Here is an 18,369-nt window from a genome sequence, read left to right on the forward strand (position 1 = left end):
GGAATGTATACCATACTACATATTGCAATAAATTAAATTGTGATTTATTGTTGTTATTATTGATGAGATGCTGTGATGTTTGATATTAGCAAAAGATTTTTATAAATTAAAAAATGCGAGCAAGAATATATACCTTCTGATTTGACATATGATGTTATCATATGTGTGTGTCCGCGCGCGCGCGCGCGCTTCTAAGGTTAAGAATTTTAGTTAATAGGCGAACACCGTCACGGTTTCCTTTCTCGGTTATAAAGTCACGGAGTTAGTTAGCCCATGGACTGTAGCCGATGGACCATTTTCACGGACTCCGCTTCCCACACATCCCCTCTCCCACACACACAACCCACCCCTCTCTCTCTCTCTCTCTCTCGTTTGAGACGGTGTCTCTGGTTCTGAGGCATCGGTGGAAAGAAGGCTCCTCCGCCTTGTTGAACCTACTCCTCTCTCTGGTTCTTACCAAGCGGCAGTCCCGTCTTGGGCAGGCGAGAGCTCCTCGCCGTCGTCGCCATCTCGGAGATTTTGCAGCGATTCATGTTTGTATGTGGGAACACGAGCGCCTTCTTGGGGATTTCCTTTCCACTGATGCGGAGAGGGGCTTGCGATGATCCTGGTTTATGTTCTTCCTCCCCCTAATCTATCTGTTGGAGAGTATGCTTCTTGGATTCTTCTTGTTTGTTGATTCTTTTCTTCTGGGGTTTTCTTCGTGAATCAGCCAAGAAGAGTCGGGAGTTGGATGCCGCTTTGTCTGTGGTGAGATGGCGAAGGATACTTTGGACAAGGGAGCGCAGGTATGACTAGTTGTCTTCTCGCTGTTCTCCTACATTTCTTGATCTTCGTTTTCGCCATGATGATGAAAAATCTCCCAGGAACAGTAAATGAATATTCATCTGTTCTGGTTGTTGCCTCAGTATGATGCTTCGGTTGCAGTCGACTTCCAAGAAGTCCTTCTGCGACTTGCTTGTAGGTTTTCTTAAGTCTGTTTAGAAAACAACAGACCGCAGAAATAAGATCAAGGCTTGTGTTCAATAAAATGCTCTAAAAGAAAAGAATACTGTCTGTCCTGTTCTTCCTCCTCGAGTAAAGATCTACGGTAATCAAATTCATGCCCTACATATATATGATTTGTGTTTGCCATCCATTTTAATCGGTCATGAACCCATTTCAAATCCATGTCCATAGGCAACCGGGTGGTCGTACAGACCATCTTGATTATAATTTGTCGAGTCAATTAACTCGATCCGGTGTAGGTTCGGCATGCGTCAGAAGGTTTCCGGTTCGCTCGACCCATTTTTCCGCCCGAGATCGACCATAAGCCTGCACAGAAATCGTAGCTCTCGCCGCCACCATAAGCCTGAACAAGAGATCCCTCCTCTTGTTCGCCGGCCTCTCTTTCGTCCAAAACCCTAACCCACCTCAGATCTTTCATTCCAGAATGGCTTGCGGCCGGAGAAGCCTCACCTCCAACTTCACCCATCTCACCCGCCGCTTCCACCCGTCCTTCGCCCACATCTTCCGCGACGACCGCGAATACACAGAGCCCTCAAACCCCCTGCCTTTGCCCCCAACTCCATCCCGTCGCCACGCTTCCTCCTCTGCCCCATCTGTCTCCGGATTTGGCAGGTGGAGAAGTCTCGGCTTCTCTCTCCCGCTCGGCCTCGAACCCGGCCTCCTTCGGAGCTACTCCTCGGGCGCAGAGGGATCGAATGAGATCTACATCAAGGATGTTGCGGAGGTTTTGTCGGACAGCAGTTTGGAAACTGCTACCGTGGCCGCTGCGGCGGTTCCGACTCCGTTTCCTGGAGAGGTAGCAGCTGCGGCGGCTGATTCGTTCCTCCCCGTGGCAGCTCTGCAGCACTTGATTGATGCAGTCCATTCTTTTAGCGGTCTGAACTGGTTGGGTCCTTCACCCGTCTTTCCTTGATATTAATCAACGACAGGAAGTGATATACTTTCTATATATATCTCAGGTGGGCTTCTATTGTTCTGACAACTCTCTTGATTAGAGGGGTTACCGTCCCACTTTTGTTGAACCAAATGAAGGCCACGGTGAAGCTTAACGTAAGTGAGTTGTAACTTGTCGTAGCTTCATGTTTTTTCTGATTTCTCTTTTATTGATTGGTGATTTCCATTGTCTTTTGGAGATTAATGTGCTATTTAGAGTTTAGATGTCTTGTATTCGGCTTTTTGATTTTTACGTTTATGGTCGATCAACATGCAAAATCTGATCGACTGTGCTATCTATGCTTACCTCATCAACTAATTATTGAGTTGTTGTATAATTAAGTTTTATCAAATTAGCACCTTTTTTTTTTTTAATGTTTGACGCATACTCCCAGCACATTTTATAAGCAAGTTCTAAGTCCAAGTATGCTATCTGGATCAAAGTGTTAGGTAGTTGGAAAACACATACAAAAAATTATGATGAAACAAGAGTGTTGAGTTGGATGTATGGGGTTACTAAAAATGAGACACTAAGAAAGAATTTTGCATTTGTGATAATCAGGGGTTGTGCTGATTAAGGACAAATTATTTTAGGTGGTATGAATTTGTCTAAATGAGATCCATCGATACTCTTCTTATATGAGGTGAGTCAACTGGATCAGTTAGTGCTAGGACAAGTATATGAAGATCTAAGTAAACTTGAGCAGAAACATTAATAATAAGCTTTAGTTGCTTTGTCCTCGATAGAGCTTAGCTGCAGGAAAATATAGGCTATCCAACATTTTGGTACCTTATGTCTTGTTGTTGTTCTGTAATAGCCTTAGGAGAATGAGACAGTGAGGAACAGCTGGACAACGTGGGGATTTTTAACAGATGCTCTTAGCCATAGTCTTATCATTGCCACAGCATTGGGCTATGGCAATATGCCAACATATATATTGAGAAGGGACTGCCAATGGCTTCTGTCGGGTTGTTTTTTGTTCTAAGAATTCATCCTATAAATAAAGACATATTTCTTGTGTTTTCAGAAATGCTGTTGAAAAAATTGTATTAGTGAGTTGGAGCTGTTTGATTGAGTGCACCATAGATATCAATGAAAACCATAATATAATATGAAATGTTATAAATAAAGAGTGTAAAGGTGATATAACATTTTTAAAAAGTTCAAAAAACCCAACCACCAAAGTGTAACATCAACGACACACCTCCACCTGATACTGAACTTCACTTCACTTTGTTAACATTTGATAACTATATTCAGTTCTTTAACAGAGCACCAACTCGTTTTCTCTAACGACTACTCACCATGTCAGCTGATATCATGACATAGTTTTTGACCCTTAATATTTGACACATATCCATCAAATAATTCTTTTCTTACCTTCTTTAGTTTTAACACATTATTGTTTTTCCATTGACAAGTGTGTACTATCTTGTACTTTCTAATATCAGGTTATCACACTTTTTTGCAAGTAACCTTGTAGTTACTAAAAACTTGAAATAAATTTCTATTTTTCCATATTTTTTGGTTGCAGGTGATGAGACCGGAGTTGGAACAGCTAAAGGAACAAATTAATGTATGTTTTTACTCCCAAACATGGATTCACTGCCTAATCTATAGAATGAACCATATTCTGAATCTTTTGTAACATGGATATAGTTTAATCATCACCGACGTAGCTTGATCTTAAATTTGATAGATGCTTTTGGTCAATTGCTGCTACTTGATTTTATTCTTTGTTTTTTATTTATCCTTTTTTTCATTATGCACTTATTTGATAATCTGCTGCAGTCAATGGATCCCGAATCAGTGCAGGAGGGTCAGAAACGAATGAAAGCTTTGTTCCAAAAGTACGTTTCTGTTAGTGAGGGCCATATTTTTTCATCACTTGTTCTGTCTTTCGTTCCTCTGCTATAGGAAGAGGTTCCTTACTTTGCTAAATTAGCATCATGCTTTTGGAATACAAAAAATGTCATATTCTTTTTTTATAGTGCACAGCACCACATGAAACTGTCATTAGTGTAAATCTTAGAATTATGTTAACATGTTAGTAGCAAAATGTGAAAAGGTGATGGATAATTGAGCATAAATGTACAGCAACAACAGTGCGTCAGCTAATGAGAACTGTGTTGCATAACCTGACCACCTATCTGGGTCACTGGTTTCCAAACTAAAGATTTGACAAGTTGTGGTCAAGCAAGTTGCACTTAATTTGACAACTTTATAGTGGAGGCTAGAAATAGGAGAATCACAATAAGAAAAGAAGAGAGAAATATGACCTATTTGTGATGGTAGCCATTATTGAAACTTTAGCTTCTAGTGCATGGTGATAAACAAATTTCTTTTGGTTCTGATTTGGGTCAGTTTGAATTGGAATCTGTTACTATGTTTCCTAACTGGAGACAATACCTGTATTTTGAATTTGCCGGAGCGGAAGAGTTTTTCTAGTCCAGATGCCCTTTCTTGGCTTAAAATGTAGCGGCTGAAGAGGGAAAGAGAAAAAACAAAAAGAGGAGGATGATTGGCAATTGGCAGGCATTGATGATGATTGATCCAGACCTATGGTGACAGTTCATCTATTTTTGCAGATGTCTAGTCTTGCAATTTAGGGCATATTCCTGTGAAAGTTGCATGCAGCACTGTATACCTTGTTGGTACCATTATGCCACCATAACAGGATATTTTGACACACACACACACACACACAAAGTAATCTCCAATTCTAGTTACATTCCTTGACAGCTGGTACAGTTAGGTGCTGCATTTTCTTGACAACTTGTGGGCCAATGGTAACTTGATAAAACTAAAGCGTTAATTGAACGGGCATTCACCTTAAAACTTGATCCATGGTGGTCTTAAACCTGATTTTGGATTGGAACTTATACTCTGCAAACTTTACACTGTTTTACTAATATTGAAAGAAAATTGTTCTTAAAAATATTTCATAATTCTACTTTTAAAAATATTTTATAAGACATTTAGTGAGACTACTCTTCCACAAATCCTCTTGATGCTGGTTCTCACCTTGCTGATGGTAAGATGAGGGATTGAGAGATCTCAGATTATTTTGAAGCAAGCCCTTAGCCTAAACCATATAAAGTTTTTGACATGGCTCCAACCTTTTAAAGTATTAAAACAATCAACCAAGTTGATTGATTCAAGTTCTGAAATTGCCCGAGCTCAAGAAAAGGTCAAAAAGGTGTGTTCAATATTATATTTGTAATATTTATTTTCCAGAATGCAAGTAAATGCACTTTTTAAATGAGACATGTAATAAATGTGTTCAATATTATATTTGTAAACCTTGAAAACTAACTGGAGTTGAATTAAGTTTCTGATTCATGGGCATGTATTGAGTAGATGAATATCTCAGCAGCTACAAGAGTTCAAGAATGCTGATTAGGTGGCAGTTTGTCAAATTTGATATTTTGAAACCTATATTGAAGCAAGATTCCATACCGGCAATCACATATGATGGCTATTTGTGCTATTACAGTTTTTTGTGCTTAATTTCTTTTATCTGTTCATTGATTTTGTTAAAGTATGAAAAACACAAGTAGTATATAGACTTGGACTCAAGGTTATGCTATAGTTTAGCTGCAGATAATAAATAATAGGGCTGATGTCACATAGTGCATAAGTTTCATGACAAATTGTGTAGTGCTATGGCTTGTTTCTCATGAATATTCAGTTTATCAAATTTTCATTTTTTTCCATGGGTTTTCACATCATCTTTGGTTTATTAAACAGTGAACTTGTTTTCTCTTTAGATGCCACTGTCTAATTGCTTATTATGTGCTTTCTGTTGGTGATTCTAGGCATGGGATTACACCATTTACTCCATTGAAGGGACTTCTTATCCAAGGGCCAATTTTTATCAGTTTCTTTTTAGCTGTAAGTTTATTGACCTCATTTAAGGAAGTTTTTTGTTGTGGGAACTACTTGATATATACTTGGCATGGCCACATTCAACCTTTAAACTTCTAATGCTTTACAGATAGGTTAATTTGTTTTTGTTTCCTATAGATCTCAAACATGGTTGAGAAAGTTCCTTCTTTTAAAGGAGGTGGGGCATTTTGGTTTACTGATTTGACAACGCCCGATCCTCAGTACATGCTTCCAGCGCTAACGGGATTGACCTTCTTAGCAACTGCGGAGGTAACTTCCTACAATGCTTATCATTACATGGAAAGTATGTTAGTGGATAATTAATTGGACAACTTAGTATTTTGTTGACTCATATGTATCTGAATTATAAAATCTGTTGTTAAGTGTAATGTTTTATATGTAGTCTTTGTGACTGGCTTTTCTCTAAATCTTACATATAAGTTGTCAATTGGTCTAAGAGGGACATTTTGGCCGGCCAAGTTATTGGGCTTTCTTTTATGTTTTCTAGTTCACTCTTTGTCAAGATAAGGTACATATTCTTCTTGCTTGACTGAGACCTTTGTTGATTGGTACAACTTGTGCCAGCATGTTATTTATTTATTTTTTTCCAAAAACGAAAAGAAAGCTATCTTACTGTGTCAAATGAGTTTACAGAGTGCCCCTAAGATCAGAGCATATCAATATTCAGTTCAAGGGGGAACTTTATATATCTTATTGATCCTACTGTGTGTGGGAAAGTTAGCTAGCCAATCAGCTGATCGATTTTCCTCTTTAAATACATGTGTGGTTCTATGTTCGACAAACATGCCCAAATTATAGCATAAATTTTTATTATTGATCAGAGATTCTACGTCTATCTCCATCGTATCATTTGCACCCTCCTTTCTCACACATACGGCAGGCCTTCCCTAATGGCAAATGCTTCATTGAATATAGTTGGCCTATTCCTTGTGTATCTGCCCCCAATAAACAGAACAAACCCATTATTGTCATGGATAATGTAATTAAGCTTTCTAATTTTATTTGTTTTCTTGCCCTCCACCTTCAATAGTATCTACCTCTGTCTGAATGGGATATTCATTGAATTTAGAATCTTCTTTTGTTTGTGTAATCTCAATTTTATATTGTTTTTCATTTCCAAACAAAATCAGTATCATGGCTCTCCAACTTTTCTTTGGTCTTTGTTTGCTGGATAATTGATTTGATATGGTTATCCTGAGGCCAGTGAGGTATCTTTCTACACGTCCGAGTGTCGTATGGGTTCTTTGGCATAGTCATGGGCTTAATTTGTGGGTCACAATGTGGTTTTTATGGTCCATGTTGATCCTTTTTTTGGCATTAGTAAAGACTTTAGGTAGCCTCTCATGATGCTGTTGTGATATCAAAGGATGAAATATTAAAATTTGATTTGAGTAGAATATTTTTGTTAGTTTAGGCAAACTGAGGTAACTTTCTGACCATTCAGCTTAACATGCAAGAAGGAATGGAAGGAAATCCTATGGCGAATACCATGAAGAACTTCTCCAGAGTTCTTGCATTTATGACCGTCCCGTTTACTGCTAACTTCCCAAAGGTAATACACCTATTGAACAAATATCTTCTCTATCAGTTTGATGATGCTTTAGATGAAAGTGTACACCACTTACCATTTGCCAAAAAAAGAAAGTGTTATACCATGATTCCATCTTTTGAATTTTATTTATCCATGTAGTGATGTTCTAATTAACATTTTGTCTTTTCCAGGCCATCTTCTGTTACTGGATTACGTCAAACCTTTTCTCACTTGGGTATGGTTTTGGTGAGTTGTATAAAAGCCAGCCCTTTCATGTAGTTCTGTTTTCTTTATGATCCTTTGTTGCTTCTCTGCCATTACAGGTTTGGTAGCCAAACCCACATAAATATAATTTGTTTTTTGACTTGTTGACAGTGCTTAAACTTACACGGGTGAGGAAGTTCCTGAATCTCCCTGATTCAGTTCCTGAACCCACCAAATCTGCAGCTCAACCAAACTTTACCTTGCTTGGTGCATCCAAGCCAATCTTACCGGCAGCCTCTCCACTACCACCAGCAAAGGACTCCGATCAAACTAACACACCAGCCAGAAGGCTATCTTCATCTTCTGTTATCAGCCAAAGGATAAGAAACCTAGAAAAGACGGTAAAGGCTAGAAATAAACATAAGAAAAAGTAAAACCTGCAAAGCTCATGGAAATTTTTGGCTACATAATGGAGGGTATTTCAGCATGCAAACCGTTCATACCGGTGTAATAATTAACAACTAAATAGAAAATAAAATTCTTGAATGTATTTTTGATATTGAATTTTGCTTTAACCGCAAGAACTACTTGTATGTGTGTATTATCCTCAACCTCTTTAGTGGAGGATAGCCGTGTGGGAGATGTAGGCAACATTTTTTGTTCTGAAAGAAGAAATTTTGCTTGGGCTAACATGTAGCAAGAATTGAGCAGATTGGGTGATCAGTCGATTTGGTACTTCGTTCTTTTGGCGTTTGAGAGTTTGTACTTCTGTACATTTATAAAATTTCTTTTTGCCTTTCATGATTTTACTAAAATTTGTCACGAACACATATTATTGTATTATTCAGCACAATAAGTCACTTTTGACGGTGATTCTTGAACAGGAATAGGTTATAGACATGACGAAAATGGATTGATTTGGCCTTCAGACATACCAGGTGTTGAAGTTCTAGTTTATTAGAACATACCGGGTGTTTTCCAAATAACAATTGCCGAACAGTGTACGCATATCAGGATGCTCCTGGCATATCAATAAAATGTGACCTTTCTCAGTGACTGCATTCAGCGCCTTCGCTAGCATGGCAAAGAGAACAAGCCTTTTCCAAATTTTCTGCATCCAGAAAGTAGAGGACCCAGACGTCTAAGATGACTAAGGTCACATCTGAATGTTACATGAGTTACCATAATCGAACAAACTTTGCTATAGTCAGCTGAGAAGTCTGAACGATCATTATGATGAACAGTTTATATTACAAAGCAGAAAAAGAAACCACAATCAGAAGTTAGTTGCTGCCAAGTAAAAACCACATTCAGTATCTCACTTGTGAGCATATCCATAATTTACCAGCCAGTATACGCTCACCACACCGCCCCCAATTCGACCAGTAATAGATTCTGAATAACTGGTTTACGTTTTTTTTTTCTTTCTAAGAATCCTTTTCTGTAAATATACTTTAGTCATGATATTACGGTATGATAATGCTACCCACCGCTCTCCTTTTAAGATCAGAATAGTTACGAAGCCCAGGAAGCAAGGCCTCAGAAAATGCTGCAGTCGATGGTACAACCAACCGAACTCATATATAAAGAGGCTCATCACATATATAGTCAATCCATCAATATGTAAATTCATAATTACATATCGATATACGTAAAATGAATCATATTCCCTTTTTACGGTCCATGACAATTTGCATCAGTAGCAATAAAATAGGAACTAAATTCCGACAACACATCTACAAAACTATAACAGCCCTATCCAGTACGTACTTGTATCACTAGCTCCTAAAAAGGTTGATTGCACGAAAATACAAAAATTCTGAATTAATATTTTTATCCGACAGAGGCCATGTCGGCATAAAGCACGGAAGCTAATCATTCATACCTTGTGCCACGCAAGAAATGAGCATTGACAACAAGAATGACTAAAGAAAAGCATCCATAAATACCGCATGCTATGCTATGATGATGCACATCATACATAAGGCAAATACGAGTACATCTCGACAACCAGAATGAAAGCGGCGATATTTGAGAAGGCTCAGCTGAAACTGATTCTGGCCCCCCAATCTGCACCTATTCTTTCTCTAAGACTCCTCGCCGACTGACCATCAAATAATATGACACAAGAATGGAACAACCAAACAAGACACGGACCAGAAATGATAAGCAGATACCAAAGTCTCGAGGCATAGGCAGATAGGCAAAGAAGGTTACATCACTTTTGTACCTGATGAGGCATGCCTGACCGCATTGTAAGCATCATGGTGTGATCCATGATGGTATTATACAAGAAAACGTTCTTGATGGTAGCATTCATGCAGCCGTGTTTCATGATAGCATTGCAAACTCATGAACAAACCCCCCCCTCCCCCCCAGCAAACATTTCCCAAGAACTTAGAAGCATGAGTAGATGGGCTTAGCGGGGTAATTCGAATGAGATATGTCTAATCACGGTATCACATGTGGTATACAAAACAAGAAAACATGCTTGATCGTAGCACTCGTGCAGCGGATGTCTCAAGACAAGAAAGCAATGAGAAATCGTGAACAGAGCTAATATCCTTACCATGATCGGGTAATCCAGCCCCTCCCCCCTCCTCCAAGGACACCTCTCAGAATCTTCTCAAGGGTCGAAATCTCCGCCTGAGATCACACCAAAAGGACTCCAAGAACCGAAACCAAAGCAGCGACATCCAAGAACCAAGAAACGAAAGCTCGGATTAAAGGTTCCGGATCCCACCGCGTAAGGTCATCACACCAAGAACTCCAAGAACCGGAACGAAAGCAGCGAAACGAGAAACGAAAGCTCAGCGGAAACGTACCGGATCGCCGCAGCCATATCCAAGTCGGCGCCAGCCAGCCAGCCAGCCTAGACGAGGACGGCTGTAGGAGACGCGTCGAGAGGAGTCACCGACGGCGGCCATACCGCTGCAGAAGAAGACAGGATTGATCCTATCCGCCGACGAGTGGAGGCAAAGTGCTCCAAGAAATGCCCTCCTCCTCCTCCTCCTCCTCCAAAGAGACGAATTCTTGGAAGACTACCGGAGGCAAAGTGCTCTAAGAAACGCCCTCCTCCCCCCCTCCAACGAATTCTTGGGAGGAAGTTTAGAGGACGATAACAGAACATATAGAACCTGCCGGACCCGTCTTTTTTATTCATTACAGATAATAAACACACACGTTTTAACAAATATAATAATATTAAATAACAAAAATATTAGCTATACTTACTTGCATGTTATTAAAAGGAAATACGATATCGCCGATTCGACCAAATTGACTCGGGTCGATCAGTACTGAAAATACCATTCTACAAATAAATGCTAGAACAGATTATGGAGTTTGAAGCAGGTCCTCATCTTATTTGACAGTGAAATGCTGAACTGGAGAGAACAATATGAAGCAACACCAATAACATTGTAATTGAAATGAGGAACAGAAAGAAACTGATGCTGAACACTACTTTTATTCGTGAGGAAGCGTGTTTCACATCATAGTTTTAGACTATTGAGACAAATAACATATCATTCATGAACATTAGGCACACAACACACAAAACATGAGGTTTCTGTTTCTTTTTCTTTTGCAATCATACAGAGTCCACTTCGAATTGCGAGCTAAGTAGGCAAATAACAAGCATATCGCATAAGCAGGCATCATCTATACCTCCTCCCTTCCGTGGTTGTTGTTCTTTATTATGTTAAACTTGCAGAGCGGGCAAGTCGCATTTATGTGCAGCCATTTATCTATGCAGCCGCAATGGAAATGGTGCCCGCATGGGAGTTCACGCAGCTCTACACCATCCTCGTAGGTACAGAGGCAGATGCAGCACTCCTGCAGGTAGAGGAGACAGATTGGTGGCATTGGCTTTCATGCAAGAAAATAAAGCTCATAATTTCAAGCTATCAAATTAACAAAACAGATATAACCCAAACAAATCAACGATAGAATATAACTAGATACAATATTTTGGATACGTTAACATCGGTTGGTTCCCTTGAAATATGTTGAATTTAAAATGGATAAAATCTCATGAAATACCGACACTGACTGCAAAGAGGCACTCGAAACAAAGTGAAATATCTGTCCAAAGCTTTGGATGATATCACTTCCAACGACAGTACCAAATCATGGTCAAACCTACATACTGTTAGGAGCTTATATAAACAATCAGATGACATTGGTGGGAGAAGGGTACTCAAATCAAACTAATACTAATCTGGAGTGTAAAGAGTATTACAGGCACTCTAAAACATGCAAGTTGCTGACGACGAACAAAACTGTGGTGATGTAAACTGCATCAAAAGATTACAGAAACCTCTCTTTCTTGGAAATGTCTTCATGTTTAGTAACTGTAAAGTAAGACGCAGAGGTTCACAAGAAAAGTTGGATGAAGAGAAGTCCCCATGATTACAGTACTAATAGCATAAAGACTCTTCATACAGAGGAGCCCTTATTTTTTACATCATTATAGTGCTAATAAAATAAAGATGATACATGAGAGCTTAACTGTAAGTGACAAATAGAGTAGAGAGAACACCAGGTCTTAGAAAAACAAAAAAATTAAGATATTAACAGAATCAACCAGTAGTAGTATCTTCGCACTTACAACTCTCATTGAGATCTACAAGTATTTAGAGAATTTTACTTACTCTGAATTCTTAGGTGCCTGACTAATAATAAATCCATACATGATTAAGCAAAGTAACTGGAAGTAAAAAATGTAAATCTTAAGAGTAGACAGACAGGAAAGCTTACAGCATCATCTGCTGAAAGAGTGCGCTCAACGGGTGGATCACTGCCACACTCTGTCATGATTCCACCAAAAGGTCCTGAAATCTCATCAATTTTTTCAGAATCTCCAATCTTACGAAATTTGTACTTTGAAAGTTGGCTTATATCATCTTCAGATGCCCCTTCCTGTCTTGGAAGTGAAATGAATGCATCACATACTAGACATCATAAATTCATGGATTGAGCTGCCACACTACCGCACCATATGCTCCCATCAACCACATGGCATATTGGATATTGTTTCTCATGCCTCAAAATATAATCCAAGAACTACGATGGCACAGCATGCCATAAGTACCACAGAAAAAATTGTAGATATGGCCAGCAGACACAACATGCAGCATACTAATGTACACCCTTGTCATGATGGTAAAATAAATCTCCATATCCCCCATTAGTAATTACAAAAAAACCAATTATCGGACAGATGTTTAGAAAAATAACCCATGTAAAGCTGGTCCAGCAGTTAGCATTACAATAATTTGAATATTTTATTAAAAAGGTATTGGACAAGGAACCTCATGTGCCATAAAAAAGGCAAATTAATATAAGATGGAGAACACGTCAATGAAACTACAAAGACTATTGCCTAACAAGAAAAGTTAGGCGTGCAAGAAAAACAAAAAAAACACTAATGATAATACAATAACAATGAAGTATTAACTGGGGTTGGCGCCTGTAATTTTACTAAATCAGATCCAGATCATACAATTACCACATAAATGACAACTGCAACAAATTTAAGAGATAAGGGCATCTATTAATTTATTCCAGTTACATACAATAGTTTATTTTTCAATCCTTATCTTCATTATGGATGAAATTACTCTGACAAGAAAATAAATTTTAGGTCTTAACAAATTGCTCCAAGTCACATTCATCAAGCAAAGGCTGTAGATACAACATTACAACATGATATAGATATGAAAGCATAAAGGTGGCACACCTGATCAGCAATGGCATACAAAATCGCAATGATGCAAGGCAGACAGCAGCAAACAGCTATGCCAATCACACACGCCAAAGCAACGCAGAAAACGACAAAGAACACGTCAAACGCCAGAAAAACTATGCACAGCCTGCAAACAAGAAAGGTGCATAGTTATTCAATACTAGAGTTTAAAAATGACAAGAAAAAAATATCTATATTTTAGCAAAACCAGTAAAGTTGGGGTGCATCACGGGTCAGCGCTTGGCCTCCAGCAGATACCCAGTAAAATCCAATAATCCACCATATAAATGAGAACATTGTATTTACTGATTCCAGATGCTTTATACAACTGCCAAAACAGGTAACGAAAGACGTGATCAAAAAGTAAGCATGGTATTCATGATTAAAAGGACATACAAACTTGAGATAGTCTTGTATCCCTAAAAGATACAAAGGTTAAGCATCTGAAGACATACAAATCTGATAATTTACAAGGGGCATTTATTCCTAACTATGGCCCTTGTCCTCTTAGAGTGGGGATCTATTTGCAATACAAGTGTTAGAGTTAAATCGCAACACGGTGCAGCTTACAGCATCAAGACTTGCCATTCCAGCAAAAATAAAGTGGCAAGTTATAGCGGACATCATATATCAAAATTTAGATAGATGTAAATTATTAACTAAGTTAATAAATTTACTTCCATATTTTAAAACTAAAAAAAATCTATGCAGCAATCAGGTGATAATTGCATGTATGGCTACTACGAAGCAAACACATGCGGTAGGATATTTCATTGCCTCCTCAGCATATTTTGGAAGCGACAATTAGAAACAAAGCATAGACAAAGGCAGCCAATATATGGGATTCCTATCACTTTACAGATAAAGGAGAGTCAGATATACGTGGTGATACACCTCTCTGAAAGGGTATTTTTTCGTGATTCCGACCAATTGCAACTACCGTCAGACTAGTCTTCTAAACAATGAAAACAGAAAAGAACATTAAATCAGAGAGACACTAGACCCTTTATCTTTCACAAATCCAAGTTCATACAGCTTCAGATATATTCAGGAACACATATTTTACATTCTGTATTGCTATTCCTGCACCAAAACTGCCTTTTGGAGCTCTATTTTAAGCAATCAGCCCTTAAACTGATCAAACTCAATTTAACCATGACTATAGATAACAATAAGAATGGTTATAGAGGACCAAAATGTGACAAAGAATACATGAGTGAAGAATCAATGAAGACCAAGAAAATAGATTTTTTTTTCTTTACTCTCATGGTTTTTTCACGAACAAGCAACAAAGCCCCAGAAAGAAAAGAAAGAAGTTGATATCTGGGAACATTATTATCCTGAAATGAGGTTTGGAAAATGCATTGTTTTCACGTTTTAACATTTCCGTATTTTGAGGCTTCTCAGTTCACTGGTATCAATTTATGAAACTGTTTCTATGGAAGGATAAAAAATCATAATAGAATTAGTCTCACAATCAAAATGATCTTTTACAATAACAAGTCATGCCAATTACCAGACAATAAAGTTGGATATGTCAGTCTCTTTGTCCAGTTACTCATGTTGAATCGCATAGTACATGTCATTCCTACAATCTTCTTGCCATACCATAAAGAGAATCTAACATACTGAAAGATAGCCCATGCAGCGCATATCCTTCGGTGACAACCGATGTAAATTACAAGATAATAATAATAATTGAACATTAAAGGAAACAAGCATACCTTTTATTCAAAATCAATAGAAAACCACCAATATAGAAAATGATTCTATGTGCATGCTATAAAATGATTCTATGTGCATGCCCATAACAAGAAGGGGAAAAAACTCTAATAGTTTGTTAGCATTATAGTATAAGCCAACATTTAAGCCCCTTACCTAGGATTATCATCGTATCGGCCTTGCTCATTTTCTGAAGCTTCTCCCACCCGCCTTGGTGAATTTGAAGCCGAGCTCCTTCCACTCCCACCCTCTTCCTCGTCCAAAATAGCTCCCCCGCGTAAGTGCCTCCGCCGGTACTCAATACAAACACAGACCATATGAAGCACGCACTGCAGCGCATACCCCACGATCCACGCTCGAAGAGGCATCAACGGCGTCTCATTCCGGCTCAGGACGAGCACCCCAACGGCCACGCCCACAAACGCCAAGTTCCAGAGGATGTCGAGGAACACCACGGGCTTGGAGTAAGCCCAGTCGGTCTGCCGCTCCTCCAGATGCTCCGCCGCCGTCTCCCGCACCATCATCGACGGCTCCCGCATCATTTGCCGGCTGCTCGTCCGGCGGAAGAACCAGGCGGCGCGGAGGAGTCCACCGCGCCGCCCGGACCGTCTGCCGCCGTTCTGGGTGCCGAGTAGCGGAGCAGCGTCGACGCTGGCGTTCCCGCCCGGGTTCGAAGACCTCGCCGTCGCCATCCTCAAGATCGACGAATTGTAATCGGAGAAGGAAACCCTTAACCTAGCCCTAATCGATCCGATCCCCTCGATTCATAATCCGAGACCACGAAACCCTAAGCGAAACAAAGGGAGGAGAGCCTTCGATTTAGATAGAAAGGAATGGGTCGATCGCAGTAGCGCCAAGAAGAGCGACGCGAAACCGTACCACCTTGAACGTGACCGGCCGTGTGGCCAAAGAATTGTTGACACGTAGCCGTAGCAACGTACAGAACTCCCGGGTCGCGGAGCACTGGAACAGCTTAGTTGCTGTGCGGTGTATGAAATCAATCGTACACGTCGCGGTGGCTGAAGCGTTACTTTAATCACTACATAAACAGTTACTTAATTACCAATTTACCATTAATTACCAAATAATGGCAATTTCTGAATGCATCAGTGTATTAATTATCACCACACTGCATCAAACCTTTTGATGTCCCAATTATCGATCAATGCAAAAAAAACAAAAAAAAAGTTATATATAAGATCGATAATCATTTACGACTTAAAATATTTTGTCGAGATTGAGATTTATAATTATTTAGTTAAAAATATTTATAATTTAATTAAAAATAATTATTTTTATTTATAATTTTGATAAAGGTGTTTTTCGATGGTGACGGGTGGATGGCTGCCATGAATCATATGAGCCTCGTGATTCTGCTATATTGGCAGTCACCACCACCACAGCAGACTGTTTCAGATTTCTTGGATTCTTCCATTAAAGTATGCCTTCTTTTTCTTGCACAGATGAGACCATGACATGGATCATGTTAAGACTGTTGCATCTATTTCTTGATGTTGTGCACAGGTACAAGGCACAGCATCGGTTGAGGAGAAATAGACCTGTTATGGTTCATTTCTTATGTAACAACAATACTATCTTGGATTCCTTATCATGATTGGTTCAATAGCACTAAAAGATTGATACATGATAGTTATTTAAAGAAATTGACCTGAAAATGTAATCAAAATAGAATGAAGTTACTAAAAGATTAAATTTAAGTTGAAAAATAATTTTAATTTGAGATAGTATTCTTTTTAATTCAATTATATTAGGTGTTAAACTCATCGGATGAGTGGCTAAGTGGATTTGGTATACTGTCACAATGTGTCAAAAGAAAAAGAAAAGAAATATGAACCTAAACTAAAATTTGTGTTTGTGTTCGGTCCGGATATGGATACGATCCACTAATTTTATACATACTTTTAAATCCTATAATCAATTGATCAACCTATGCTCGAATTCACAAAGTTATGTTTATCTTAATAATATTAATGGCTAAAGAAGAGGGTGGGTAGGATAGATACGAGATGTTGTTTTAGTACACCGGAGCTTCATTTGATTGCCGTCGGGGGTTCCATCCATCTGCCATTCAAAGTCAAATTCCTCGTAAAATTAACTTCAATTAAACTATGCACTCGGGTGGCCATCTAGATTTTATTTTCTTTTTTCTTAAAACTAAAATTATTTATTTTTTATTTTATTTATTATTATTATTATTATTAAGAGGCGAACGATTATCCCAATCATTTTGTTATGTGATGAGGCATATTTTGGGTCCCAACCACGTCGCAATCGATGCGCACCACGTCATCGCCAAGTCAGCACGATGAGTACTTCCACGCGCCAAACAAGATCCATACCAAAGCACTCCTTGGCACATCCTGTCTCGAAAAGCTCGAGACGACGCCATATGACGTCGTTTTGTGCATTCTAGGACAACGACCGCACAAAGGTACTATCTTACCCCTCGGAGATTGATCGTCGCGCCAAATCTGCGTACGATCAACCCTCATACAGTAGTATAAAAATCCCTGAGTAGTATTTGGCCAAAGGGAGGCAAAAAATAGAGAGGAAAAATAATCGCTAACTTAGTCGTCGAGGGGCCAAAGTCGGGAACCACCTAACGAGGGCCTTGTGTGCAGGAGTGTGACCGCCTTCGAATGTCCAACCACCTCGACCAAGAGACGTACCCCCCTCAAACAGCATCGGTACCCCAACCTACAGACGAGATCAATCCCGATGCCTAGATCATCAAATAGCTTTGTGAATAAAAAAAATATAAAATAATTATTAGATCAATAATATTTTTTTTTGATATGAGTGTCAGACATAAGAAATGTGTCTTACTAAGATGAAAATATTAAGATGTATGTATGAGTTATAAAAATAAAAATAAAAAAATATTTTTATTTATGAATAATTAAGTATTATTGAGCATATACTACATATTGTTAGAAGAGATAAAATAATTATTTATTAATGATATGATGAAAAATAGAGGAATATTAAAAAAACCTTAATAAAAATTATAAATACTCTTAGCTAAGTTAAAAATATGACTCTTTATAGACCTTGATGGTGGCATATAGATCTTGATTTAAGTACTCTTTATATATCTTGATTTAAGTGCTCTTTATATTATGAGACTTTACGAGTTTGATATTATTATTGAAATATCTTTTAGTTTAAGTTGACTAATTATAACTAAATTAAAGGCTCATCCCCTCCGCACAATTCACCGTCCCAATACCAACGGCGGTAACAACAGATAGCCCCTGTTCCATGGCCATGGATCAGAACGTGGAGCGCTAC

General features: G+C 38.7%; 2 protein-coding genes across 6 annotated transcripts; one reads left to right on the top strand and one right to left on the bottom strand.

The window, feature by feature from the left end:
- Positions 1 to 274: 274 nt before the first annotated feature.
- LOC135619082 (mitochondrial inner membrane protein OXA1-like) lies at positions 275 to 8,150 on the top strand. Of its 4 annotated transcripts, none has more exons than XM_065120703.1 (11): positions 275 to 610; positions 713 to 788; positions 1,432 to 1,893; positions 1,968 to 2,058; positions 3,477 to 3,518; positions 3,734 to 3,792; positions 5,761 to 5,836; positions 5,969 to 6,100; positions 7,296 to 7,403; positions 7,574 to 7,632; positions 7,758 to 7,900. In XM_065120703.1, exons 1-11 carry the CDS (start codon positions 532 to 534, stop codon positions 7,762 to 7,764), a joined length of 1,191 nt encoding a protein of 396 aa, XP_064976775.1. In that variant the 5' UTR covers positions 275 to 531; the 3' UTR covers positions 7,765 to 7,900. The 4 variants fall into 4 exon arrangements, with proteins under 4 accessions (XP_064976775.1, XP_064976771.1, XP_064976774.1 ...); XM_065120699.1 differs by having other exon boundaries at positions 277 to 610; positions 7,574 to 7,628; positions 7,758 to 8,150; XM_065120702.1 differs by having other exon boundaries at positions 280 to 610; positions 1,248 to 1,893; positions 7,574 to 7,628; positions 7,758 to 8,150.
- A 2,877-nt stretch (positions 8,151 to 11,027) lies between these two features.
- LOC135619083 (E3 ubiquitin-protein ligase At1g12760-like) lies at positions 11,028 to 15,894 on the bottom strand. Of its 2 annotated transcripts, XM_065120704.1 has the most exons (5): positions 15,214 to 15,894; positions 13,544 to 13,663; positions 13,330 to 13,462; positions 12,348 to 12,509; positions 11,028 to 11,423 (listed from the first exon to the last, which is right to left on the bottom strand). In XM_065120704.1, exons 1-5 carry the CDS (start codon positions 15,747 to 15,749, stop codon positions 11,250 to 11,252), a joined length of 1,125 nt encoding a protein of 374 aa, XP_064976776.1. In that variant the 5' UTR covers positions 15,750 to 15,894; the 3' UTR covers positions 11,028 to 11,249. The 2 variants fall into 2 exon arrangements, with proteins under 2 accessions (XP_064976776.1, XP_064976777.1); XM_065120705.1 differs by lacking the exon at positions 13,544 to 13,663 and having other exon boundaries at positions 15,214 to 15,889.
- Positions 15,895 to 18,369: the final 2,475 nt, after the last annotated feature.

The sequence above is a fragment of the Musa acuminata genome, chromosome BXJ2-8 (assembly GCF_036884655.1).
Source record: "Musa acuminata AAA Group cultivar baxijiao chromosome BXJ2-8, Cavendish_Baxijiao_AAA, whole genome shotgun sequence".
In the NCBI taxonomy this organism is placed as follows: Eukaryota; Viridiplantae; Streptophyta; class Magnoliopsida; order Zingiberales; family Musaceae; genus Musa; species Musa acuminata.